The sequence below is a fragment of the Mesoplodon bidens genome (genome assembly GCF_964165515.1).
Source record: "Mesoplodon bidens genome assembly, chromosome: 15".
Taxonomy (NCBI): Eukaryota; Metazoa; Chordata; class Mammalia; order Artiodactyla; family Ziphiidae; genus Mesoplodon; species Mesoplodon bidens.
The window spans coordinates 87737344-87764897 of NC_138171.1; the positions used below are offsets into that span (position 1 = coordinate 87737344).

Sequence of the window (27554 nt, forward strand, 5' to 3'; positions counted from 1 at the left end):
AAACTTCAGTCCTGCTCTCAACTGCGGGGACCCCGGCTCAGACACGGGCAAGAAAGTCTCAGAGCCGGAACCCCCAGTGCCATAAAAAGTGGACAAAGCAAGGACTAGTGTTAGAGATGGTAACTTGGGGCTGTATTATGGGAAATTTTTGTGTAATTCCAGAAGGTATGCGGCCACCCAGGGAGACCAAGTCTTTGGGACAAAAAGATTAATCAAGTATAAAGTACTCCTAAGAAGTAGTTTGATAACAACAACAGCTGAAGCTTACCGATCCCAGCACCCTGCATGGTGCTAAGCACTTTTTATATCATAATCACATCCCTAGAAGACCATTCATAGAACAAAACATCAAAATCTGCTAGCTTGGGACTTCCCTGGTGGTCCAGTGGGGAAGACTCCACACTCCCAATGCAGGGGGCCTGGGTCTGATCCCTGGTCAGCAAACTAGATCCCACATGCCGCAACTAAAGATCCCGTGTGCTGCAACTAAGACCAGGGGCAGCTAGCTAGCTAAATACATAAATACATACATACATATATAATAAATAAATAAATTAAAAAATCTCCTAGCTTAATACCTAGATGATCAGTTTCACTACCATGTGAATTTTAAACAATTCTCATTGTCTACTTACCGCTTCTGTTATTCCAGAAACGCCCGCTCCATTCACAGCAGATACTACAGTTTCAGAAGTTGGCATCTGTTTTGTCACAGAAATGTAGTGGGTAATGTTCTTCAGTATCTGCAGCTCTAAATCTCGTAATAAAATCTGCAAGTTATCCTTATTTACAAATTGAGCAGACAGTTTCTGGAGCAGCCACTCGAGAGAAGATTCGTGCTGATCTCCGGAGAACATGAGTCTGAGAGTTTCTCTGACTTGGGCGTCCACCTAGTAAAATCATTGGTGAATATAACATGAATCTACTGTTGTAGCTAAATCGTTTCAACTCTTCACTCTGTCACCTTAGATACCCTGGAAAGACCACACAGCAGTTCAAAATCCATAATGGAAACCTGACACGGTTTTTTCCCTTCATACGAAACTTAGGAACCCTCCAAAGATGCTGAAATACATTCAGGGGAACAGGGATAGAGGAGAGAGCACAGCCTAGGTGCCCTGGGTGCCCACGGGACAGCAGGAGAGGGGCCCTGCCCCAGGTGAGGTGCAGATGACAGGGCCCCTCGTCTTCAAACTCAGTCTGAGAAGGGAACAGTCACACACACAGCTGAACAGGTAACTTTACGCAGGCTGGAAGCATCCACGTGCGTTACTTCTGCACACACACCACTCTGTGTCTGAGCTCCTCTCCCTGCTCCACGGAGCGTGGACGACGGGGCAGGAGCACCAGGACGAGCACAGCACCGTGACGCGGCGAGCACACCGACCTCCGCCCTTGCAGGCTCCGGCACGTCCCGCCGTACGGGTCGGCCGCTGCCCGACGCGGGCGCTCGGGCCACCTCAGCGCTGCTGTCAAACGCTGCACACGCTCCTCCGTGGCCCCTGGGCTGGCACTGTCACCTCTGCACCCAGAGTCCCCAGGGCGTGGCTGCTTGTCTCAAAGACTGTGTCTCTGTGACCTGGGACCATCTCAAAATCTTCCCCCCAGAAGGCTGCAGGCATTCACAGTCCCCCAGCCATGAGGACACCTGTGTCCCGAGCCAGCCCCGGAGGAGACTGTCACCAGCTCGCCATCCTGAGGACTGAGGAGCAGTCATTCACGTGACCTGCAAACCCATTCAGGGAGACGGGCTGCCTGCCGGGCTGGGCCGCATCTCTGCTGCGCTGCCCCGTCGGCCTCAGCAGCTTCCTGCACCGCAAACTGTCCCCCTGGGCCTGCGAGACCTCCTCCCCACCAACCGTCCGCCTTTGACTTAGGATGACCTGGGCCACTCCAATGTCCGTGTTTTCATTTTCACGTAGCTCTAAATGTCTAGATTTCTTCTTCTGCACATGGATACAGAGGCCTGAAGCAATGTCGGTGACGTGAGGATGTGATACGAAACCGCAGCGTGACTCTACTTTGGTGAGAAGATACACAACCGGCCCTGCCCCCAGTAAAGGTGAGTCCATGGCCATGCGTGTGTAAAGGAAGGAAAGACATCGCGTGTCACTGGAGAGACGGGAATTCGAGGGGAGCTGAATTTTTAATTATTCTATTCAAGATGGTTAAAAACTTCAAATATAGTAAAACAAAATTTTTCAAGAAAGTTGAAATTAACTTAATAAAGAGATCAACTCGAGCGTTTTTGTCTTCCATGATAAAACAAAACGTAAAGCTGAGGACACCTACTCTTTCAGATGCTGCATCCACCTCCTCCTGGCTGGCCCCCAACCGCTGCCACCCGGACAAGTCTGCTTTCAGGCGCCCCAGCTCCTGCTCCAGATGCCGGGCCACGGCAAGGAGGCGCGGCTCCTCGTCGGCTCTGCTGTGGTGGGGGGTGACAACAGGACAGGTCAGTCCTGCCAAGAGCACGTGCAGGAGAAACGCCCGTGTTCCCCGTGCAGGTCAGCTGTGAACACACCACCCTGTGCCTCAGCAGCACCCAAGTTTCAAGCCAAGGCCCCGGAGGCTGTTCCCACCTCAAGGTCCGCACACGCACAGACACGCACACCTGCCCAGGCGGGGGCCAAACCTGCCATGAGCAGCGGTCATGCTCCTCTGGGTGCTGGTGGGGGCTCTCATATACTATTTAATATTTAAACCTGTACCCATCGCCTTACAATTCTGAAAAAGGCTTCAGAGATATGCAGTGTCTACTGATAATCACTGTAACAGTAAATACGAGTTTTTCATGCTACTGGAAGAGAAAACTGAAAACATATGGCTCAGGTTTTTAACAATTCTAGTTTAATGTAGGTACTGTACATTATGAAATATTACAATATTCTATTTATAGTTGTTTATAGGTAGTTATAGTTGTTGAGGTACCAACAGTTCATATCTCAGAAGAGTGCACTCTGGGGTAAACACTGCAGGAGACACATGACTTCAGTCAAAAGGTGTTTTGATATGTAAAGGCTCTAAAGGAAAGTTAAAAGTGTGCTAACACTCATACCCATCCTGAGATGAGGGTGGTTGAGGTCTCAAATCACAAGATAGGACCCACAGAAACACACAGGAGCTAGAGCGGGAAGGGTGAGTGGAGTGGCTGGAGTAACAAAAGGGTAACAGTGTCCTATTCAGACAATGGGGCGGAGAGGACCCAGGTGACAAAACCAAGGGTGTGAACACAGTGAGCGGCTCTGAGACAGGAAAAAGCTCCATGCTGCCAGGGGACTTCAGGGAAGCTGACAAACGTGCGGAAGAAAAGCAACCAGGCTACGAGGGACCAAACGCCACCCCCCTGAAACTGCTGAGGGACCAGGGCTGTTTAGCAACAAAGAAAGGGCTCAGAGGAGGCCCAGCCTTGGTGAGAGCCTCACAGCTCAGAAGGCGCATGTCTGGCCCCCTCGAGGGGCTGCCGAGCGGGGGATCAGGGTTGAACTGTGATGCCCGCAGAGCCAGCAGAGGTCCAGGCAGGAAGCCCACTCCACGCTGTGCCATGAACTCACGGCCCGTTCCTCGCGCCCTGAGGACCCTCCCGGCACCTCCGGGCAGGGAGTCTCCCCAGAGCAAAGCTGGGGGCCCCCGCTGTCTTTGGTGCTGCATGGAGGTGGATGGCAACAAGCTCCCCGACCCCTCCTCCATCCTCAGGTGCCCTGAAGGGTCTCCCAGAAAGACAACAGTTGGGACTGTTACCAGCAGCACAGCCCAGTCATCCCAGGTGCAAACAGTGCCCCTTGCTAAGGACGGCACAGCCCCACGTGACAGAGAGGAGCACAGAAGACAGGAGAGGAATTTATTTGGATTTATCCTACCTGACTGTTCTTAGTGCAGTCTGTTCTAATTCCTTCTGGATGGCCTAAAATGTAGGAGAAACAATCCGTTTAAATACACAAGTTACATAGCAACTTTCCATAAAATCATATACTTGACTATATACATATAAACAGAAATAAAAATACACATATTTATCTAGGATTTTTTCCCCCTTAATTTAAAGCCCAGACCTGCCTGTTGACAGGCAGGTGAGGGATGTTTACTTTCCAAAGCAGACTTTTAAAAGACGACACACAACGTATACTCAGAGAGGTGCACAGGTCATACAAAAAAGCAGCTTGATGGATTTTCGAAATAAGCAGCTCCCGGGGCTTCCCTGGTGGCGCAGTGTTTGAGAGTCCCCCTGCCGATGCAGGGGACACGGGTTCGTGCCCCGGTCCGGGAAGATCCCACATGCTGCGGAGTGGCTGGGCCCGTGAGCCATGGCCGCTGAGCCTGCGTGTCCGGAGCCTGTGCTCCACAACGGGAGACGCCACAACAGTGAGAGGCCCGCGTACCGCAAAAAAAAAAAAAAAAAAAGCAGCTCCTGTAACCAGGATGCAGGCCAGGAAGCCAGATGCCACCGCCACCACCACCACCTCTGGTAAGTGCTTTCAATGTGGCAGGACAAGGAGGAGGACGGCAGACTCACACACAAAGGCACGACTTATTAACACGGCCTGTTCACAGGCATGGGCGCCCACCGCCCCACGCGAGCCGAGGCCCAGCGGCCACGTAGGCCGTAACTCGACAGAGGCGGCGACATGGACAGGACCAAGGCCAGCTCCCTCACGGAGGCACGCGTCTTCCTCAGGCGCTCTGGAAACATCTAAGCAACGGATGGACTCAACTGCGCCCCTGTGACACCGTCAGCAACACAGCGGCCAGTCCTGAGCTCCCGAGGGCTGTGCATCTCCCCTGAGGCCCATCAGGGGATCCAGGCCACCCCCTCAGCGCCCCCAGTCCTCGTCCATGTCCATGCAGGTGCCCGTCTCCTCCCTCCGCCTGCCCAACACCTGACAAGACTAGACTTTCTGACCAGAAAATCCCCTGTCAGAAGGTTCAGGGTGAACCTTCACTCCCTTGTCCACAGACACTGTCACCCTGTGGAGGCTGGGTGACAGCGAGGAGAACCGCCCCCACCTGGGAGCCAGTGAGCTGGACACACCTACAAAACATTAAAGCAACACAATGGGGACTTCTCTGGTGGCGCAGTGGTTAAGAATCTGCCTCCCAATGCAGGGCACATGGGTTTGAGCCCTGGTCCGGGAAGATCCCACATGCTGCGGAGCAACTAAGCCCGTGTGCCACAACTACTGAGCCTGCGCTCTAGAGCCCGTGAGCCACAACTACTGAGCCCACGTGCCTAGAGCCCATGCTCCACAGCAAGAGAAGCCACTGCAGTGAGAAGCCCGCGCACCGCAACGAAGAGTAGCCCCTGCTCACCGCAGCTACAGAAAGCCTGCGCGCAGCAACGAAGACCCAACGCAGCCAAAAATAAATAAATAGAAAAAAATTTTTTAATTAAAAAAAAAAGAGGGCTTCCCTGGTGGCGCAGTGGTTGAGAGTCCGCCTGCCGATGCAGGGGACACGGGTTCGTGCCCCTATCCCGGAGGATCCCACATGCCGCGGAGCGGCTGGGCCCGCGAGCCATGGCCGCGGAGCCTGTGTGTCCGGAGCCTGTGCTCCGCAGCGGGAGAGGCCGCAGCAGTGAGAGGCCCGCGTACAGCAAAAAAAAAAAAAAAAAAATATTTCCCTTTCGTTTTATAAAGGATAGCAGCAAACACCCTAAAAGAAGCACTTTAAAGGCTGGGGGCTGTGAGCACAGTAACTGCAGCTGACACTTATCAAGGAAATCACGGTGCTGGGGCTGCGAGTGAAAGGTCAAGAGCATGAATACCTCAGATCTTTCTGTCAGTTTTCCAAGAATATCTTCCAGGCTGGAGAGGCGCAATTCATGTTCTTGGCGGAGAGTCACGTAGTCGGTCTTGAAAAGGAAAATGAATGAACAAGTGGTAGAGAAAGTTAAGCAACAAATAAGCCCAAGCCTGGCCAGTCAGGCCGTGCTGTTTCTACACAGCACAACAACAGCCAGAGACTGTGGTCCCAGCTGGGCACAGCATCCCACGGGGGCGACCTCAGCGACGTCCTCATCTCCGTCTCTGAAACCTTCCCTAAGATAAAAGGCACCAACAGCTTTTCTAGTCACAGGAGAATATTCGTTAAGACTGGTAATTACCAAAAACACCTGCATGGACAGCAGAGCAATTACCATTCATTCAACACACACTCCCTAGGCACCCGCTGTACCCAGAGACTTACACCACAACCACCAAGGACCCACTCACACTCCCTCTTGATCTTTCATATTCGTATAAAATGTGTGACATCTCAATGGTCATCAGAACCGGTGCTAGAGCCCTCAGAACAGTGCTGATCAGGGGATGAAAGCTCAGATCATGCGGCCAAGCAGGCAAGTTCCTCCCCGGCTCAGGGACACAAGTGATCAGCACAGCAGCCAGAGAGAGAATAATGCTTTCTCAACATAAGTAACTTTGAAAACAGTCTTTGTCCAGCACATTCCCACCCATTTCTTCAGCAATTCTTAGAAGGTAAATCTGTAGTAAGGTTATCAGATACACTCCCTGGGAAGGTCTAGAAAAACCTCTGCCAGCTATATAATCAAAGGACATCCATACAGGAGACAACACCACCAGCAAAGAACACCTGCACATTCTGAACTAAAATCCAGTCAGAAAGAAAAACAGGAAGTCATTATATACTCTTATTACAGGAGTTTCATTCACTCATTTATACCCCATCTTGTTCCAAAATATAACCACAATGACTTATAAAAATATAAGATGATAAATCAGGTGAAGCAAAGCTGAGGGATGAAGGGCAGCTGGGAGGGTGACCCCAGGGCACCGGGGTGCGGGAGGGTCAGCCGCTGGGCTCGGCTGCACGTCCTCAAGGTCAGGCCGGGTCTCCTACTGTACAGCCCGCTGGCCCTGGGCACAGCGGGATGGCCTCTGCCCAGCACGGCAGACACATGTGCCCCGGAGCACCTGATGTGTGGCTGGGGCAACTGAAAGAGAAGCTAAATGTTACTCAGTGTTAATTTTTTGTGTGTGTGTGGGGGCCGTGCCTCGTGGCTTGTGGGATCTTAGTTCCCGGACCAGGGATTGAACCCGGGCCACGGCAGTGAAAGCGCCGAGTCCTAACCACCAGACCGCCAGGGAAGTCCCTAAGTGTCAATTACTTTAAACTCGCACAGCCACATGCAACAGGCGGCCCACTCTCCTGGAGACACACATGGGATAAACCTGTGCCAGCCGCTCAGGGAAGGATAACAGGTAGTCAGCGCACTGACCACCAGTGTGTGGCAGCCGCAGAACCAAGCTTCAATCTGCCAGGGTCACCGTCACAATCATACCTGAATAGGGGTAAGTGGTGGAGGACAGCGTGGGAAGGATGAGCTAAATCTGCACTCAGCTCATCACATCTCGAATCTCATTTTAAAATAAGGAACAGGGCTTCCCTGGTGGCGCAGTGGTTGAGAGTCCACCTGCCGATGCAGGGGACGCGGGTTTGTGCCCCGGTCTGGGAAGATCCCACATGCCTCGGAGCAGCTGGACCCGTGAGCCATGGCCGCTGAGCCTGTGCGTCCGGAGCCTGTGCTCCGCAACGGGAGAGGCCACAACAGTGAGAGGCCCGCGTACCGCACAAAAAAAGAAAAAAAAAAAAGGAACAGAAAGCTCATAACGGTGTTAACTGGATCTCACTGAAATCATCTCAGTTCTACGGCTGAGAAGCCAAAAATAAGCAACTAGTGAGGAATCAACGCAGGACGCCAGGTGGCCTTTGGATGTGAGAACCCCAAGCAGGCACCCAGGGGCCATGCAGAGAAGGTGGAACATGCCTAGTAACTTTGGGAACCAGTGCCTGTCAGCATGTTACAGGGACCCGACCAGAATCGAGAAGATTCACACATTCTGCCCCCAACAGGTGTGAGAACACAGTGGATTAAGCCAGCAACAGCTACAAACAGGGGCGCACGCTGATGCTGGGACAGGTGAGCAGGAGGGTGGGAACACTGAGCCCAGTCAGGAAACAGCCGGCAAGGGGCACCCACCCCAAGCGGAGGCAGGCTCCGGCGAAGCCAGGCAGAGCCAGGCTGCTCGAGAGCACGGTGGGGCCACAGGGAGCCCGGAGGGGTCCGCAGGCCGACAAGACATGCATGATCAGGGGTGGAGGGTCCCATCTGGTTGGAGTGCGAACAGTTGGGTGGGTAGTGAGTGGGCTCTTTGCTGAGAAAACAGGATCAGGGGAAAGCATTTGTGGAGACAAGGGGCAATGCCTATTTTAAAGATTTCAATCCAAAATACCTAAATTAAATCATTGTGGAACTTAAGAAAATAAGTATCAGTTTTGAGGAAAATGGACTGACAAGCCTTTCCTTGAGAACCAAATAAATGAAACACATATATACAGGCCTACGGTTTCATAAGGAATAGTAGCTACTTAACTATTTCATGATCTTGAGATATTTTAAATCACAAATTTGAGCTTCTCAGTTCAGTGCCAGAAAAATTTCATCGAATTGTGTTCAATCCATTCACCAATTAAAACGCAGGCTAGGGACACCCGTCTGTCCCGCCGCAGCCTGACCTCACTCTTGGGCGTCACCCACACGCCTCCACCCCCTCCCCCAACCCTGCCTGCTCCCAGGGTGCACCCCACCCCCTACCCTGGCCTCAGACGTGGCATCTCCTCTGGGGGCACCTACTGCAGCTCCCCGCCACTGCAGGCCAGGAACCCACACTGCCATCCATGCGGCCACCTCTCACTGCAGGGCCCTCCTATTCCTTGCCCCCAAAAGGAAAACACAACACCCGAGAACTCCACGGTGGCATCACCTGGGAGCCCCACGCCCACCAGCGCCAGCCCCCTTGAGACGCTGCCCCCACCACGCCCCTCACCGGGGGCGACACCCCCTCGTTGCTGCCATCCGCCTGGTCCACCCGCGCCTGCAGTTTCTGGAGCAAGGTTGACAACTCTCCAAGCTTCTTGTCATGGCTGTGACACTGTCCCGACAATGCAGCCACCTGCCTTTCCACTTCACTCATCCGATGCCAGTGGAAAACCTCATCGCCAACCTGAAACAGTAAGAGGTTCCAGAGGTGACACAAATGAGAAGGTCAACCTGGCAAAGGAGAGTACAGTACAGGGTAAGTCGAAACAACAAAACAGAGCATTACAGGAAAACGTCAACTACAACACACACACACACCCCCAAAGGAAAAGACGTGAAAATGTTCGTCATTAGTGATTTCCTTTACGTGGCAGACTATGGGTGGTTTTTATTTTCTTCTTTATGCTTTCTGTATTTTCCAAAGTAATGAAAACTTTCTTTTTTTTAATGAAAATGAACTAAATAATGAGACTGCTTGAAATACAGGCACCCCTCGCTCTACTGCACTTCGCAGACACTGCACTGTTCACAAGTGAAGGCCTGTGGGGACCCTGCGTCCAGCGAGTCTGTCCTTGCATCTCCCCAACAGCATCTGCTCGTTTTGTGTGTCTGTGTCACACTTCGGTGATTCTCAAAATATTTCAAACCCTCCACCAGCAAAAACATTACAACTCATTAAAGGCTCAGATGATGGTTAGCATTTTTTAGCAATAAAGTATTTTCAATAAAGGTCTGTACACTTTTTTTTAGACATAATGCTATTGCACACTTAACAGACTATAGTACACTGTAAAGATAACTTTTATGTGCACCAGGAAACCAAAAAATTCGTATGGTACTGGAGCTGAACATGCAGTATCTCTGAGGTGTGCCTGTATGCATTACTTGAATTGTTTTGCAACATTTAAGGAGCTGTAAGATACGCTTATTTGACGTTTTAAAATATTTTCTAAAACAGAGTGCCCAAATGAACTACCTTGTAGTTTACAAGTAGTACGGAAACTTACGCTGGAGAACACAGATTGGCAACGCCAGGGAACAGCACATCCTAACTGATTACCTGCAGGGGCTGGTTTGGGTGGGAAGTGTCGGGTGTGAGCGTGGTCCTGGGGTCATCCGCCCTCTGTGCTCTGTGGCTGTGCATCCAGTTTAACATAGGCAGGAGTGAAAGGACATCACCCTGGCCCCATAATGAAATACTTGCACCTTGAAGGAGAGAAAAAGCAACTGTATACACATGTACATACAGTGCTTTTCAAAAGGTGTACTTAAATGTTCAATTCTTTCACTGATTTACATATATACGCATGTGTACATATTAGTCATCTTAGGTAACAAAGTAAAATTTTACTTACCTAGTAAAAGTAATAGTGGAATGAGCAAGATTAAAAACTTGCAAATATTCTGAAGGCACCTAGGAATAAAAAGAAAAACATTTAACTTGGAAAAAGTAAAAGGCAGGGCTCACCATTCTATATGACCTCTCTAGATAATTTTATACAAAATACCCCCTCCTTAATTTAAGGTGGAAGTCACAGGCTGAGAAACGCAGTGAGTTTTATCTACAAGGTAAGTGGCTGCCTGAAGGAAACCCTGGCCACACGGTGCTGTCTCCCAGGCCCAGGTGAACAACCCAGCAGGTCAGTAACTGCCAACACGCCGGGCTGGGTGCACAGGAGGGCACTTAAGGACCTTGGTCATTGACCCACTGAGGCCACCTGGTGCTGGGGCAAGTGCACCAGAGGGTCCAGGTCTAGCCCCGAGCACACCCTCCCAGCTGCGTAATCTTGGACACGTCACTTAAACTCTGCACACTCCGGTTTTCTTCAAGGATGACACCTGCCTTTCCTTTCTCACAGGAGTGGTTTGAAAAATTAAGAATATGAAAGCACTTTGCAAAACATAACATGATTAAATCAAATGATACCATGAAATTAGCACAAAATCAGTTCTTTAAAACACCAAGCTGACATGATATCAGTTTCCTTACCTTGTAAGAAGAAACACATTCAGCCAAGAAACCAAAGTAACGAACTGGTACCATCCAATCCCAAGCCACCAGAATACTTCAGATGCTGCCTTCCCTAAAAGAGAAAACACCAAACATTCTAAGGAAATGTTCTTAGGAAAACGAAACTCCTAATGGACTGGTTTTGTGAAGGCCAAGCTAGTAGCATAAGGAAATATACTAACAGATGCTTTGAAAGTATATTAAGATGAAGTTAGGGATGAAGTATATTCGGACAATGCTTAGTCATCACAGCAGGAATATCCATAACTCAAAACACAGGAACGTAAATAAGCCACAAAGCAATATATCATACACAAGACAAGATACAAAAGAGTAAACACCAAACCCATGCGTTCTCAAGTACAGTAAAACCAAGCAGCTAGACTTACAACAGCGCCCAATACACTGGAGAAACAATGAATGCCATGCAGCCAAAAGCACAGTATGTTAGCATTTCTAAGTAATAAAGGATGGAACACGTTACATCAAGGATCAAAGCATGTAAACCGAAAATGAAATGTTTACTTGGTTAGGTGAACAGTTTACTGCAGGTGCTTAACTGCCAATAGCCTAGGAGCGAACGCTAACATGGAAAGCCAAAATAACCACCTGGAGCGGCCACTGCCAACCACAGCACCGTTGACACCGTCCTGGACACAAACCCTCCCGTGGTTCCGACCTCACGCAGCGCCTGCACCGAGAAGTGACCTGTGCCGGAGAAGATGTGGGCGGGAGGGGCACCTTCAAACACCAGCCCCACCGTCCTGACACGGCAAGAGACACCCACCTTGTGGCACTGTACCAAAATCCTCTCACATCCGACAGTCAAGAGTCTCTCCTCAAGAAAAACAATCGACTACTTGAAGTCCAAGCAAGATGCTGAAGCTAACTTATTAAAACCCTGCTCTGTGTCTGAACAGTTTTCACTCGCTTCTGCCTATCGACACATAGGATGCAAAATGCAGACATTTCCTATAAACCCGCGGGGGCTGGCTGGCAGCTGCCCTGCACGTGTGCACAGCTGCTGCCGGCAGAATGGGTATTGGAAAGACAGCGCAATCGTTTAAAGCAAGTAAGATTCCACGGACACCAGCAGTTAACATGCTCTGGATGAGACAAGGGTTACACAAACAGCAAGATGAAAATCTTCCTACAGCCCGGTGAAAAAGTATTTTGGAATTATAACCGGTAGTCCCACTGGATGACAAAATACAACACAATTAACTTTATACCGAACGTCACACATTATATAAAGCAGAAAACTGCTCGTGAAATCAATTGTTTTCATTTTTTAACAGTGACTGCTGGAAGTAATACACCCACACCAGCATTTGCGTGTTGACTCCTGAAAACATTAAGCAATTCCAGCACGGCTGAGTGCAAAGAAACATGGTGTAAGAGGATTTTTTTTTTATCTATTGCTTTATGTTTATTCATTAACAGTTAAGAGACAACAAATTTTGAAGTTCAGCTTTTAAAAAAAGCTGCTATAAAGGCACCCCTCGGCAAGACACTGACAGGTACAAACTGGATTTCTCCATAGCACCCCGGCTGCACAGGCTCAGGACGCGGCCCGTTTCCCGGGCGTGGGCCGACTGTACCCCATGCAGGACATAGCTTCTTCTAAACTGTTCACTTCACCTCAAATACGTTACTTCCCATACGCTTAATTTATACTAAATACACTTACAAAGAAGCTTTTCAAGAGCAATATTCTCCATATTTTAAGACAGTTATTATTTTCCTGTTTTTACTGAACACCTGAATTCCAAACACAGAGAAACAATGAACAAGGAGCATTTGCGAAAACACGACAGAAACAAAACACAAAAGCGCGAGAGACAACCTGCATGGGACAAGGCGAGCCCCACGGTCCCTGCCAGCCCTCCTGGCCGTGAGGGCTGCAAGCAGGTGGCGGTGTGTGTTTCCAGGTGCTTCCTCCCCTTACAGTCATCGCCTGTGGGGTGGGACAAGCAGTTAATTGGACAGATGAACGGGCAAACCCTATCAATCTCAATGGTGTGCAGCAACGGCAGTTTGAAAAAACTAGGAAACTCAATTATGAAAAACCAAAATCCCAGCCAGTGCCCCCTGGTGGCTGTAGGCTCCTGGTGTGAAGGGGGGCAGCAAGAGCCCTGGCCCCGTCCTAACCAGTGGGGCCCCAGGACGGCCTAAAAGGATGGCACAGGTGCGGCCGAGCCATACTTACACAGCGACGCCCCGTTTGCACGGAGGTGGCCGTCCTCGCCGGGGGGCTCTGTCACATTCATCCTCTCACAGTGACTGGAATGAGCTGCAACACAGGTGAGAGGGGCCTGAGCCCGGGGCAGGGGCTCTGCAGAGTGGCCGGGGTGGGGTGTAGGCCGGGGGCGAGGTAACCGCCTCGCTCAGGAAACATCATCAAGTCCCGCCAGCCCGGGGCATGCCCCAACCACCACACGGGATGAGCCCGCTTCAAACATTTTTGAAACATCATTCTAAATGCCAGTCAGATAAATTTTTTGCTTTAAAAAGGGTCGTAAGAATAAGAAGATGAGTGTATTAACTTTTTATTTAATGTTTAAACCCTGATCAACTTCCAGGAAACATCCAGAACTGCACAGAGAACAGGGAGAGAGATGCACAGCAAGGCCGCAAGAGAGAGAGGCCGCAAACGACGCGAGGAGAGGGCGTGAGCGAAGCGCCACGTGGGGAAAAGAGCGTTTTCTCCACCTTAAAAGCTCTATTTGGTGGAAAAAGGAGGAAGAAAGTATTTAAATACCTTTTGATTCATGGCTTTTTGACTCACAGCTTTTTGATTCGCGATCTTTTGTTTCATAACTTTTCAATTTGTAATTTTCTGTTTCATAATTGAGCTTCATTAAAGCCACTTGGAAGAGCTGAACTAAGAACGAAGGGAAGGACGCCCAGGTGCGCGTGACCAGCGACAAGACGCTGTCCCTGCAGCGAGCGGCGCGGCCTAGTGAGAAACCGTGGACACAGTTACTCCTCCCGCAGCATGCGCTCCCTGCTACGCCAGAGCCCGATTACTCACTTTGGGCAAAGTGGAACCCACTTTTTTTTCGGCTGTGCCTCGCGGCTTGCAGGGTCTTAGTTCCCCAACCAGGGGCTGAACCTAATAAGCCCGGGCAGTGAAAGTGTGGGGTCTTAACCACTGGATGGCCAGGGAATTCCCTGGAACCCACTTTTTGAAATGGATACCAGAGGCACACGCTCAGGCCGAGATGCAGACCAGCCCCATCCTGGAGCACCAGCAGCACCACACCTCTCCCACAGGCCGTCTTCCACAAAACAGCCAGTCGGAGGTCACTTCACCCCAATGCTGTGTACACACACGCTACCATCTCTAGAAACTGGCAAACGACTTCTCTTCCCTGACCTCCGGCCCAGCAATCCCACTGTGTTCCCAGCCTCGATCGAGAAGACCTGTCAGCAAGAAGCAGCACTTTCAAGGACGTCCGCTACAGCACGTGCAGCAGGGTACACAGAGACACCCGACATGGCCACCTGAGGCTCAGTAAACTATGGAACGTCTTGCCAAAGTTGCCTGGCCATCCTCGGCTCCTTTTCCTCAGCACCTGGAGCATCAGGACAGACAGTGCGACCTCTATAACCTACAATGTGCAGGGGGACAGTCTGCAAATCACAGTGGCTAGAAATTTTTATTCTTAAAAAAGAGTTTCTAGAAACTGAGTTATTTGTAGTGAGGTGGATGAACCTAGAGTCTGTCATACAGAGTAAAGTAAGTCAGAAAGAGAAAAACAAATACCATATCCTAACACATATATGGAATCTAAAAAAAAAAAAAAAGGTTCTCGTGAACCTAGGGGCAGGACAGGACAGGAATAAAGATGCAGATGTAGAGAATGGACTTGAGGATATGGGGAGGGGGAAGGGTAAGCTGGGACAAAGTGAGAGAGTGGCTTGGACATACCTACACTACCAAACGTAAAATAGACAGCTCGTGGGAAGCAGCCGCATACACAGGGAGATCAGCTCGGTGCTTTGTGACCACCTAAAGGAGTGGGACAGGGAGGGTGGGAGGGAGACGCAAGAGGGAGGGGATATAGGGATATATGTATACATATAACTGATTCACTTTGTTATATGGCAGGAACTAACACAACGTTGTAAAGCAATTATACTCCAATAAAGATGTTTTAAAAAAAAGTTTCTTCACTGAGTGGCAGCTGAAGTATGAGGCTTGTTCCTGCACACTGACTCCATGGGACAGCCTACAGACGGGGCTGCTTGCCGGCGTGCCCAAAAGCACAAATACCCAGCCTGTCCACTCACCCCCAGCTCAGCTCCCTGAGTTCAGGGTACATGCGTGAGGCCAGCGGGGACTGGAGAGGTCTGAGCTGCAGTGATTGCAGAAGAAATAAAATCAGAGCTTCTCCCCCACCACCACCAGACAGCCTGAATAAAGGAGTAGACTATCTGGGAACTGGAGCCCTGAACCAAAACAAATGTAAACCTGGGGCCAGGAGCCCCCGAGTGTCAGGGCCAACTCTGTGTTACCCCACTCACACTCCTCTTTGTTTTACACTGCAGCGTGAACTTTATACAGAGGTCGGACAAAAACAGAAAAATTCATGAAGAGGTAATGCAGGATCTGTCTCACTGACAACCAGCGACACCAAAATCCATTTTTCATTCATCAAATCGGCAACATTTTAAAAGAACAAAAATATAAACACTTATTTAGCAAGAGTACATGGAATGGGGACCCTCACGAGGCCATAGGGAGAGGGCAATCCTGGTCAGTCTTTTGGGAAGTCAATTGGAAGAATCTATTTAAACTGAAATTGTATAAAGTCTTCTTTTCTCAGCAGTGATAAGTATTGATTTAGAAGCTGCTGGGTGGAACACTTTTTAAAATATATTTCATTGCTAATTGTGGTTTCTTCAGGAGGACGGGCTCCATCGGAGCTGCTCCTCCTTAAAGCCAGTCAGTAGTATTTCAGCTGCTCAGCTCAGAGGCCGAGCCGCAGCCGTGTCACGCCATCCACTTCAGCCTTGGCTGCTCGGCAGTCACAGCCGTCCGACCCCGAAGTCAGCCAAGTTGGCCTGTCCCTCTCCCGGAAGCAGCAGACGTTTCCGTCCTTACTTCTCTAAAGACTGAGGCTGATTCAATTAGCAAAATTCTGCTCAAAGCAACCAAGACAACTGACAAAGTTTCAAAGGAATGATTTTTCATTCACCCATTCATTCATTCATTCAGACCTATCTTTTCTAAGTTAGTTTACACCTTCTAGTGGGGGACGCAAGCATTGCCTTAGGCAAGAGAAAAAACACACAAGTGTGTGTTTTCAGATTCCAATTCCCTGGGTCCTTCTGTGCGGTTAGTCCAGGGGCCAGGGAGGCCCGAGGCGCACTGGCCCACGTAGGAGCGCCTTTTGGCAGAGCCGGGTCTCCAGCCCCTACAGGTTTCTCACACAGATGCCAATCCTCACAGGAGTACTGAATCTGTTCATCTGCACGCGTCCTATCAGCACCTTGCTTTGGTGAGCACTGTTCGATGTCCCAGGGAAAACACATGGAAGGCTTTTAAAGCCTTTCTGATGTGGCCCAGAAAATCACGTTTTGTCAACAATGCACTCAACCTGAACCTCAAAATGTTTCAGAATCAGAAACTACATGGCTCAGGCAGGATGAATGATGTTTAATGTACCTATGCTACCTGTGTCCTGCCTACCCCAAAGATATGTGCACATACACAAATACACCCAAAGAAAACACTGCTTTTAAAAGTGTACAAACAAGAAAGCCTGAATGTCCACCTAGACACTGACTAAACAAATTTCGATACAACCATAAATGCAATATTAGATAGGCATCAAAAAGAATGAAGTTCATCGCAATTACCATTTAAAATGAAAAAAGTTACAAAACCATGTATTTGAAGTAAAGACAAAGACAAAAACACACTCCATGTTTCTGTAGGAACATGAAAGCAAAATTCAGGCGGTGCTTACACAACACTGAGAAATACCAGTGGATCGCACACTTTAAAACAGTCGGTTAATTTCATGTTACATGACTTTCACCTCATTAAAAAGGCAGGAGAACCCACAGTGAACGGGATTAGCTGCAGCTCCCTCCAGAAGGGAAACCAGACAGGGACTGGGGAGGGACAAGGGGAGACTTAATTCATCTATTAAATAAATAGATAAATTTAAAGGTTTAAAGATTCCACAGTGAGAATATAAGAAAAAGAACAAAAAGAAAGGAAATGTGGGGTGGGGGTTAACCTATGACTGTGAAGAGATACCCACGTTTTGAGTAAATAAGCCCATGTAACAAATCCATGCGGTGTAACCTCAACCATGCAGTAAGAGTGAAAAGCCTCTGGGTGTAGGTTACGGGTGATTTTAATTTTCTTCCTTGCACACTTCTGTGGTTTTCAAAAGTTCTTTGATAAATGTTTTACTCAAATAATTAGAAACAATTTTTTTCAAAGGTAATAAATTAGCATTGGCTCTACAAACCACTGCTATCATCTAAAAGAGCAAGGGGCATGATCAGAATAGAAGCCCAAAGCAAATAACAGTATAGTAACTTGTTTACTCCGCCAAAATACTCAAGACTGATTTAAGCAGGAAGTGGGATGAGTTTCCAGAAGCTGCCACCAAAGCTACCACGGCTGACCTTCCCTCTCAAGACACAGCAACCACACAGCTGGGCTCAGGCCCACCATCCTCCACGCTGTCAGAACAAGTGGCTGCATTGTTGGTGACGCAGACGTGGCTGGGAGAGAGCAGCAAACACGGCCACAGACGGGCGGCGACCTGCGAGCACCAAGACCCCACCAGGCACCGTTTGTGGAACGTGCTTTTACCGAGAAAGGAGTTACGCTCAACTCAGCAACGGCACACTTCAAAACGCAGCCTCGGGCTTCCCTGGTGGCGCAGTGGTTGAGAGTCCGCCTGCCGATGCAGGGGACACGGGTTCGTGCCCCGGTCTGGGAAGATCCCACATGCCACGGAGCGGCTGGGCCCGTGAGCCATGGCCGCTGAGCCTGCACGCCCAGAACCTGTGCTCCGCAACGGGAGAGGCCACAACAGTGAGAGGCCCGCGTACAGCAAAAAAAAAAAAAAAAAAAAAAAAAACGCAGCCTCAAAACCCAATACACGGCATGTCAGGTGCGGAGTCCCGGCCCTGGGACAGCACTCAGAGGACACGGCGTCTCGGGGAGGGCGCCCTGCAGACCAGACGCCTGGGGCCAGGTCCAAGCTCCATCACTTACCAGCAAGTGTCTGAAGCTGGCTGAACCTCAGTTTACCAGTCTGTACAATGAAGGTGACAACCGTCCAGCAGGGCTGCTGTGAGGGTCAGCGAGGTCATGCGTACAGAGCCCTGGGGCAGAGTGAGTGCTCAGCGATGCTGGTCTCCACAGCACCCATACGACCCAGAAACCGTTACAGAGGAAACCCTCATGTTGACTCTGCCACCCCCTTTCCCTCACTGTGTTCCCACATTGCTCTGTTAACGCTAAGGAGGTCGGTAACACTACAGCAGCCAGAACCAGAAGGTCTAGCCACAAGGATGAGATGCCGACATAGAAATAACTGTCAGTCCAGGTACCATCCTTCATGTCAAGATCATCATTTGAGAAGTATGAACTGGGCACCCTCGTGCGCAGGGCACAGCCAGGAACACGGGGAGTGGACAGACAGCGCCCCGCCCTCCTGCACTGTCCTGTCCAGACCCTGTCCACCTGCCCGAGCATGTCCTCTGGCTCTGCCAAGCACTCCAGTGCTCAGATTAAACAGACGAGGTACCAAGGGCTTGGAAACAAGGCGACGCATGTTTCAAGTCGAGGACTCCCAGCCTCCCTATGTGCTCCCTTAAGGCGAACAGTGATCACAGCAGTCGCGGAGCCCCAAGCCTGGAGGGGCACATCAGTCACACGATGGCCCCCAGAAGGGCCTCTGTAGCTGTGCTCTCCCCAGGGGCCCAGCAGCGAGGCCGACTCAGTCTGGCCCAGGTGTTGATCAGAGCTGGGAACATGGCCAGGCCCAGGCCCTCTGTGCTCAAGCAGGCGCACCGGGGTCCCAAGGGCCTCCTCTGCTGGTCAGCAGGGCCAAGGTTGCCCCGCGAGACCTTCCACCATGCCTGCCGCCCTCCCAAACAAGGCTGGTGTGCCACGTGCCCCCCAGAACCTGCACACTCCCGGTAAGCTGCCCCTGCGGTCACGGACTCTCACCCACAACAGAGACCAGAGAGAACGCGTCCCTGCCTCAAGCATCACCGCCTCCCACCCTGACTCCCTGGGCACCTGGAGTCTGCGCTCCCAGGAAAAGAAGGAGCGTCTGCAGGTGACCGCACAGCCCACAGGTCCAGTTCAGGACGAGGTTTCTCCTGCTTACTCCAAGTTCAAATTTATGGAATTCCAAACACTCCCAGGTACAAAAAGACCAACCACATCAAATGTAAGTTGAGAGAGTAGGAACAGAGCTAATTTTTGGTGCATCTCTTAAACTTTTAAAGGATAACTTTGAGTTCGAGGCTACAGTAGAAACAGTGCAGACACTGAGGCCTATAAGACAAGGTTGATGAAAAGAAAAGGAAATATCTAATATTTGGACGCTAACTCTTTTTCTAACTTTTAAAAGAGCAAGACTTACGTTTTTGACTCCTATCCCTTGAGTAAATCCTTGAGGCCGGGCCACGGGCGGCAGAGTACGTGGTGAGCGCGCCTTTGCGCTCGGCAAGGAGGCTGCAGTCGCTGCAGGTGTAGCCGTTGCTCCCCGCTGCTTCTACGGCCCCTGCGGCCACACTGCCGTTTCCCTGAATGGCAGCTTTAGTTCCACCTGAAGTTTGCAAAAAGGAGATGGAACCTGCTTATTACAATCTGCAAACACCTAACTAAAGCCTCCATCTTGAAAAACGTGGGGAAGAAAAGGAGGAAATTACCTTTAAGTTCTCCGTCATCGTCAAGACCTAAAAAACACACACATATTTTTGCTGTTGAGCTCAAATGATCAAAACAGAACAAAATACACAAACTCAAAAGTAAAGGTTACAGTGGTTAATAAATCAGCATCACGGCACGGGTCAAGATTGACTTCCTACAACACCAAGAATTAACAGCAATTTCTCCAGGTATATGCAGATGCTTGCTTTCAATTCCAGGTGAAAGTACATCTCTGGAGAAAATACCTTCCCACACACTCTGTTCTCACGCCCTCTCACACTGTCTACACACACACACCCATGCTGTGCACAGAAGAACAGGCAGGAACCTCAGCACCAGCACACTCGCCTCCTCTGCTGCCCGGGAGCTACTTTGCTAGTGAGCAAAACAGAATACGAACTCCAGGGCTTCCCAAATCAGCACATAAGATTTCTGGAACTAATCTAATCTTTGATTCTTCTCAGAAGGGCCAACCGGAACATCAAGTGGACACAAGCAGCTTTGTGGCCCCTCGAAGCCATGGCCCCTGTGGCCATCAAGTCCTCCACAGGGAGGACTGGGGTCACGCTGCTGCCTTAGTCAATCCAGGTCACAAGCCACATCGTTTCCTAGGGTCAATTCGTCTACACTAGATGCTTTCCAATGAGAGAAAAATTTCTGTCTGGAACTTGAAATCATGCTGGTGAGTTTACCAATGACTTTGCTTAAGCATCCCACAAAACTCATGCATTTAGACACACAGAGTTAATAAGACTGCCCTGACCACTCCACTCCATCTTCCACATCACGACACACGATCGGCAGCTGGAAGCAGTTTCCCTGCATTTCCGACCTCAGTCCAGAGGAAGGCCTCCAAACTTCCTGGGGCTCCTTCCCTCCAGTAAGGGGAAAAGGGGAAACCCGGCCATGATGCCCCTTCTTCCCAGAAGAACCGGAGAAATCACTGGAGATGACTCACCCCAGAAGTGGTCCACTTTGGTCTGCTCGCGGATCAGAGACTCGTCCAGCACAGGAGGCCGCAGACAAGCCGCAGCCTGCGTGGCACTGGAGCCGCTCCGGCTGACAGCCAAGGACAGGACCTTCCTCGAGGTGTGGTTGGTACTAAATGCCGGCCTGTGCGCACTGCTGCGCTGTTTTGCTAGCCTAAAAAGGAAGGAGAAAGGAACAAGTCTACAGACTTTTTCTAGTAAATACAAATGATTACATTTTACCAACACAAAATCTCTGCCTGAGAATGAATATACTACTGTTAAGGCAACGTGTCCTTATGCCCTTTTTCTGCTGTAACGAGACATCTGTTAACCTAAAAAAGGAACTGTTAAGCTGGGCTCAAGAACTCCTCCTAAAACTGTACACACAAAGTAGTTCTCAGATTATTTGGGGCCTCATGACCCAAAAGTGGTTCAAACTAAAAATAACCTAAGAATAAAAATGACCTATATTTTGAAATTACATGATTTATAGATTTAGTGTCCCCCCCACCATTTAAAACAAGTAACTGCATCCACAGGCACGTTCCGCACTGTTTCTCAGTCACCAGTAAAGGCGGAACTGCGTCAAGTACAGCGAGGAGAGGCTGTCGCCAAACCCTTCCTGAACTGGATCCACCACAAGGATGGAGACAAAGCCCTTGAAGACCCTCCCCACTGAGGGAGCGAGAAGTGAGCAAAAGGCCAGGGGCAGAGACAGGAAGGCCCCCATGAGCAGGTGCACCGGGAAACCTGGTTCCAGCGTCGCCCGGGGACAGAGAACCAGCCTGTTACAGCCGTGGTTCCCATAGCAGCACCTGCATGAACACCCCAAACCAGGATATCCAAGAACCTCACTGCAAATGAACCCCAGGTGGCTGCTGGGCGTGCAGTGTGTGAGTGTGAACCACAGATGGGGAGGTGACGCCACACACACCAGCGCCCAGCCTTGCCGTCAGGCCAGTGTCCCGTCACCTCTCAACAGCCACCATCCCACTCCCAAGAGTGGACCATTCAGGCAGGAAACTCGTCACTCTTACATGAGTGATGTTAAAGGAAAGCTGTTACTTTTATTCTTTTTCTCTAAATGGCACGAAGATCCTGTACACTTTTGCTCCTTCTTGGGCACAAATAAGTGATGGGCACGTGGAGAGTTCAGAAATCAAGTGAATAGGACAATCATAAATACAGGTAAACATCTAAACTTCACACGTGTATGTCAGTTCACACAGATCTTATAAACAGACTTAAAGCACTAACAACACAGACACCTGCAGGGCCACATGATGACGGGCAGGGCTCCTCCCTTAACTGCTGGTGGGGCCTGCTACGCACATGAGCTGGGAACACTTGCCCCGGACGGGAGGGGTGTCCACGTCCCTCTTTACACCAGTGCCAAACAACCCGCATACCCCAGCCCTGGTTTCAGCCTCATTCACAGTAAAGCTACGACCATGTGTGCAGTTGTGTGTGTACACACGTATCCGTAAATTCGAGAGAGTGAAGTTTTACAGACCGAAACCTCATGTGTTTGGTTTTGTTTTCGCTCACCTGGCCACTCTGTCCCCAGCAGGGCCATCCTCAGCGGCACGGGCTGTGGTGACCAGGCGCAAACTGCGGCGGGACATTCTTGGAGAATCAAATACAGGATCCAATTTGTGCTCAGTCTCGAAATCCAGAGCATCAGAAGAATAACTTGAACTAGGAGGAAAAAACCTCATCATAGATAAACACCGCTTACCACACCACTTTTAAAACAAACAAATAACAGAACATGCAACCTAGTGTGAATTTTTAAAAACAGCACATGCCAGAACTAAGAGTCTGCATGCTGCAGCAAAGATCCCACATGCCGCAACTAAGGCCTGGCATAGCCAAAATAAATAAATAAATAAAATATTTTTTTAAAAAAATGAGAGAAACAGCCATCACTATGTGAAGCCTTTCCGAGAGAGCAAAAGCAAGCTGGCACCCAACTTGCTCAACAACTGATGCCCCTACATTTGCTCTGATCACAGCACATGTGAAATGAATCCCCCAGCTGCCTGGTGTTCAAGGCGACACCCGGCCCTGGGGAGCGTGTGAGGACGTGCTAAATTCACGAGACTCCCCACCTACAGGGAATGAGGTCAACATTGTTAGAAAATCATAACCATTTACTAGTAGACACTGCCTGATAAAGCAGTTAATGAGACAGTGACCACTACGTGACATTTAACCCGAGATCCCAGTAGGTCACTGAATGAATCAACGTAAGGAGAAAAGGAAAAGCCAGTGACTGAGCCACCAGCGCACGTTGCATTTAATTCATCATAAAACCCAGAGACGAACCAGTACACAGAAAAGCCACTCCACTACCTTCCACATAATTATCTGAAACCAAAACACAGATCCTTCTGTGCTGTCAGCAAGTTTTCCGAATCCTGAAACATGAGTTGAGAACCTGTTCTGTGCCTCCTTGGGGGCGGGGATCCTCCAGACAGTCCAGCAGCAGGGGCCACGACACAGTGAGGACTCCACACCTCCAGGAGGTGAGCTCACAACCCGAAAGGAAGCAGGAAGGTGAGAGAGGGAAGGAGAGGCCACGGCTGCCACAGGGAGCAAAGCAGGCCAAGAGAAGAACTGCAGCCCAAGGCACAGAAGGTGGGGCTGCAAGAGAACCTCGGTCCTGGCTTCAGCCAAAGGGCCTTCGTGCGCGTGCACACTAGAGGACGGCCTGCACCCTGGAGGCCCTGGGCAGGCCCTGCTGTGGCAGAGAAGGGAGCTCCAAACCCCTCAAGCAGTTTATCCGCAGGAAGAGGTGGAGACACTGGGGGCACGTCCAGTAGGCAGTGGGAGAACAGCCCCCGCTCAGGACAGCAGACCACTGGGCTAAGGATCTGGAAGTCCACGGTAACCAGGGGTATGAGTTAAAGTAAATGGGCTTAAGAACATTTCTGCGTTTTATTTTATACTATAAAAATATTTTCAGAATCAAATTCATCATAAACTTATCAGATATGAAACTAGAAACTCTTAAATCAAACCCTCAGAAAGTTATTACAAATTGCTTCAAGTTGTCATATCCATTTGAGGCATTACACATAACTTCAGGAAAAGGTCCTCCTCAACTTGAGAGGCTGGAGTGGGGCGAGAGAGAGGCTGCACTAACCCACACTGAGCAGCAAGGACGCTAAGCTCTACCTAATTTTAGTATAAAATATGCTTACTTTTCTTCCAAGATTATTTTTAGTATTTTACATAATTACAATTCTCGTTTAAGAAAATTGTTATTTCAAGTCAGAATCTACCACGTAAGAATGGACCAGTACCCCTCCACCATCATCCTCTTAACCTAAGTCCTGGGTTTAGAGGACGGCCATTTATGAACTTTGAACATCAAGAGAGGACAGTGCAGTTCAAGTCCACTCCTAGACAAATACGCAAACGTGCAGAAGGCAAGAAGCTGACGACACCACCCGGACCTCTGTCTCCCACCCCCACATGCCCCAGAGGCTGCAACTCAGGGGACACGACAACGCTGCCAGTCTGGACAGGGTCCTGGCTTTCCAACACAGGACCTCTAACACAACGCCCCTGCCGGCAGAAGGGTGCTCCAAATACCTGTTACTTTGATTAGAGAGGGCCCTGGGAAGAAGCCAGTATAGCGGCTGTTTGTAAGAGCAAATGAGGGAGTTCCCCGGTGGCCTAGTGGTTAGGACTCCATACTTTCACTGCCATGACCCCGGGTTCAATCCCTCATTGGGGAACTGAGATCCCGCAAGCCGCGCAGCATGGCCAAAAAAAAAGAAAAAAGCAAACGACTGGGAAATGTCCATTAATAAGGGGATGATGAAATACACTAGGATACATGTACCTTATGTAATGCCGTTAGAAAACATAAAAGATCTATATATACTGTCACAGAAAGACCTCTAAGATATACTGTTAAATGAAAAAAGAAATATTCTATTATCATCCTATTCATGTTTTTAAAAAAATATATAACATAAAAGCACAGGGTTCAACCCATGGTCGGGGAACTAAGATCCAGCAAGCTGCGCAGCAATGCCAAAAACAAATAAATAAATTAAATATTCAATAATAAATAAAAGCACATGTTACCAACACAGATGTGTAAGAGCACAGAAAACACCTCCAAACCAGCAACAATAGTTACCTCTGGAGCTGAAAGGAGGTAGGAACATGGGTACTTCCACTTTGAGCTGGACAGTGCTCAGCTAAACAGAAACTGCAGCAGTGTTCACAGCGGGGGAGGGAGAGGGATATAGGGAGGGGGTGGGGAGGGAGGGAGGCGGGGACCAACAGTTCTGTGCTGAGTTCAGACATGAATGTTGACAAGCGCCTCTGTCTGCACCTGAGGGGCTTTCTTGATGCGCTGGGTGCCCACCCCACGACTCCATGCGTGCTCCACCAGCTCCCGTGCCCTCCTGCCCTAGGCTGGGATCCTAAACCATCACCTGTAACAGGTTCCTATAGACAGATGCACCCAGGGCCCAGCAGAAAGATTCAAGTGTCTGATGGAGACACAGGACACCAGCACCGCCCCGAGGCAGCGCAACCTCATCACTTGCCATGTTAAAGCTTACTTTATTTATTTTTAAAATAAATTTATTTTGGTTTTGGCTGCGTTGGGTCTTCATTGCTGCACGCGGGCTTTCTCTACCTGCGGTGAGCGGGGGCTACTCTTCGCTGTGGTACACGAGCTTCTCATTGCAGTTTGGCTTCTCTTGTTGTGGAGCACGGGCTCTAGGCACACGGGCTTCAGTAGTTGTGGCTCGCGGGCTCTAGGGTGCAGGCTCAGTAGTTATAGCTCGCAGGCTCTAGAGTGCAGGCTCAGTAGTTGTGGCGCATGGGCTTAGTTGCTCCGCGGCATGTGGGATCTTCCCAGATCAGGGCTTGAACCCGTGTCCCGTGCATTGGCAGGCGGATTCTCAACCACCGCACCACCAGGGAAGCTCCTTTATTAATTTTTCTATAAAGCTGGGGTGGGGCACAAAATTTTAAACTGAGGTGTCTAATCCAGGATTAGAGAGAATTAAGTGACCAAACTAGGATATAAAAGAAGATAATAGGGGCTTCCCTGGTGGCGCAGTGGTTGAGAGTCCGCCTGCCGATGCAGGGGACACGGGTTCGTGCCCCGGTCCAGGGGGATCCCACATGCCGCGGGGCGGCTGGGCCCGTGAGCCATGGCCGCTGAGCCTGCGCGTCCGGAGCCTGTGCTCCGCAACGGGAGAGGCCACAGCAGTGAGAGGCCCACGTACCGCAGGAAAAAAAAAAAAAAAGAAAATAATATAGACGAAGACCCCAAATATAGAGTATAGATCTAATCCTTAAGAGTATAAGATTTTAGTTTAGTTCTCTCATCAATTATGCAGTTTTTTTTAAAATGTCTGGTATTTAGATGCACTTCTATTTATTTGTTTGTTTGTTTTCGGCTGCACCACAAGGCTTGCAGCATCTTAGTTCCCCAACCAGGGATTGAGTCCTAATCATCGACTGCCAGGGAATTCCCAAGATGCTCTTTTAATTAAAAGGCTGGGGCTTCCCTGGTGGCACAGTGGTTGAGAGTCCGCCTGCCGATGCAGGGGACACGGGTTCGTGCCCCGGTCTGGGAGGGTCCCACATGCCGCAGAGCGGCTGGGCCCGTGGGCCATGGCCGCTGAGCCTGCGCATCCGGAGCCCGTGCTCTGCAACGGGAGAGGCCACAACATTGAGAGGCCCACGTACCGCAAAAAAAAAAAAAAAGAAAGAAAAAGAAACGGCATGACCAGGATGCTGCAGGATCCTTAACGTGTTTACTGAAAGTGCTGAGGCTGCAGGCCCGCAGTGCTGGACATGGAGTGGTCAGCCAGGGGCCACCCAGGTGGTAATGAGACAGACGGTCAGAGTTGGGAGTTTAGCAGGCGGAGGGGGAGGGTCTGGAAGGACAAGGATATGAGGAGGACAATTGCGGGCCAGGCCAGGTGGCCAAGGGCTGCGGGGGGGGAAGGCTGCAGTGAAACCCAGCCTCCAGGGACCATGAGTTGCCGCTGGAGCTGGACGGTAAACAGAGGCTTCACTGAAGGGTGGGGACGCAGAGACACACAGACAGGAGAGGGAAGGGCAGGCAAGGACAGAGCCAGCTTCAGCACGGCCACTTGAGGCCGGTCCACAGCTGGGCGTGCCCCCTCCAGACTGGGTGTCGAGTGGCTGGGACCCTCGGCAAGAGTTCTGCTCCTCGTGCTTGGCGCCCGCCCATCACAGCTTCCTGGGTCTCTGTGGGCCCTTGGCCCCCAGGGCACCCTCGGGCTCCCATCATGACCTGCTGATGGCCAGACCAGAACTGCCGCCCACATGGCTCCTGAGCCTGAGTCTCACACACCCTCCCGCTAACTGGTGGTCCTCCTCCCGCGCCCACGCCAAACGGTGACTGTCACCCTTGCCTCCTCCTTCATCCCCTTCCTCCAGTCAAGCAAGCACAAGGCCCCCAGCGTTCCCTCCCGAACCCCTCCCTCCCCACGCCCTGCCCAGCACTGCCTCGGTCAGGGCCCCCCCAGAGTCTCACCTGAACTCCTGCCAGCCTCTGATCAGCACTGCCCCACTCTCCATCTCTGCATAACCCTGGTTCTACTCACCCTTCCTGGCTGAGACCCCCGCCCTCAAACACAGGCCCACCTCCCAGCACAGCTCAGTCCGCCTGCCTTTCCCATTTCAGTGCTCATCCACTTCCGATCCAGCTGCACGCCTCACTGGACGAGGGTTGGGTTCTCTGTAGAGACCCAGACATAGGCAACTTTTAAAAACTGTATTTAAAATGGGTTATAATAAATAAATATA

The 27554-nt window shown here is 50.3% G+C and overlaps 1 protein-coding gene across 5 annotated transcripts in view; it reads right to left on the reverse strand.

Moving 5' to 3' along the window:
* Positions 1–27554, reverse strand: part of SUN1 (Sad1 and UNC84 domain containing 1) — a 52712-nt gene that overhangs the window by 9403 nt on the left and 15755 nt on the right. For 2 of the 5 annotated variants that reach the window (XM_081255723.1, XM_081255722.1), the window contains exons 3-18: positions 22287–22436; positions 20726–20910; positions 19767–19793; positions 19478–19663; positions 13609–13806; positions 13057–13140; positions 12694–12804; positions 11457–11555; positions 10827–10920; positions 10192–10250; positions 9897–10042; positions 8844–9020; positions 5762–5848; positions 3861–3904; positions 2293–2428; positions 636–890 (exon numbers count right to left, since the gene is read on the reverse strand). In XM_081255723.1, the coding sequence (XP_081111849.1) occupies positions 636–890; positions 2293–2428; positions 3861–3904; positions 5762–5848; positions 8844–9020; positions 9897–10042; positions 10192–10250; positions 10827–10920; positions 11457–11555; positions 12694–12804; positions 13057–13140; positions 13609–13806; positions 19478–19663; positions 19767–19793; positions 20726–20910; positions 22287–22436 (2038 nt within the window). Of the gene's footprint in view, positions 1–635; positions 891–2292; positions 2429–3860; positions 3905–5761; positions 5849–8843; positions 9021–9896; positions 10043–10191; positions 10251–10826; positions 10921–11456; positions 11556–12693; positions 12805–13056; positions 13141–13608; positions 13807–19477; positions 19664–19766; positions 19794–20725; positions 20911–22286; positions 22437–22736; positions 22826–27554 lie in introns of those variants that run through there. The other 3 variants (XM_081255724.1, XM_081255725.1, XM_081255726.1) reach the window with 3 other exon arrangements.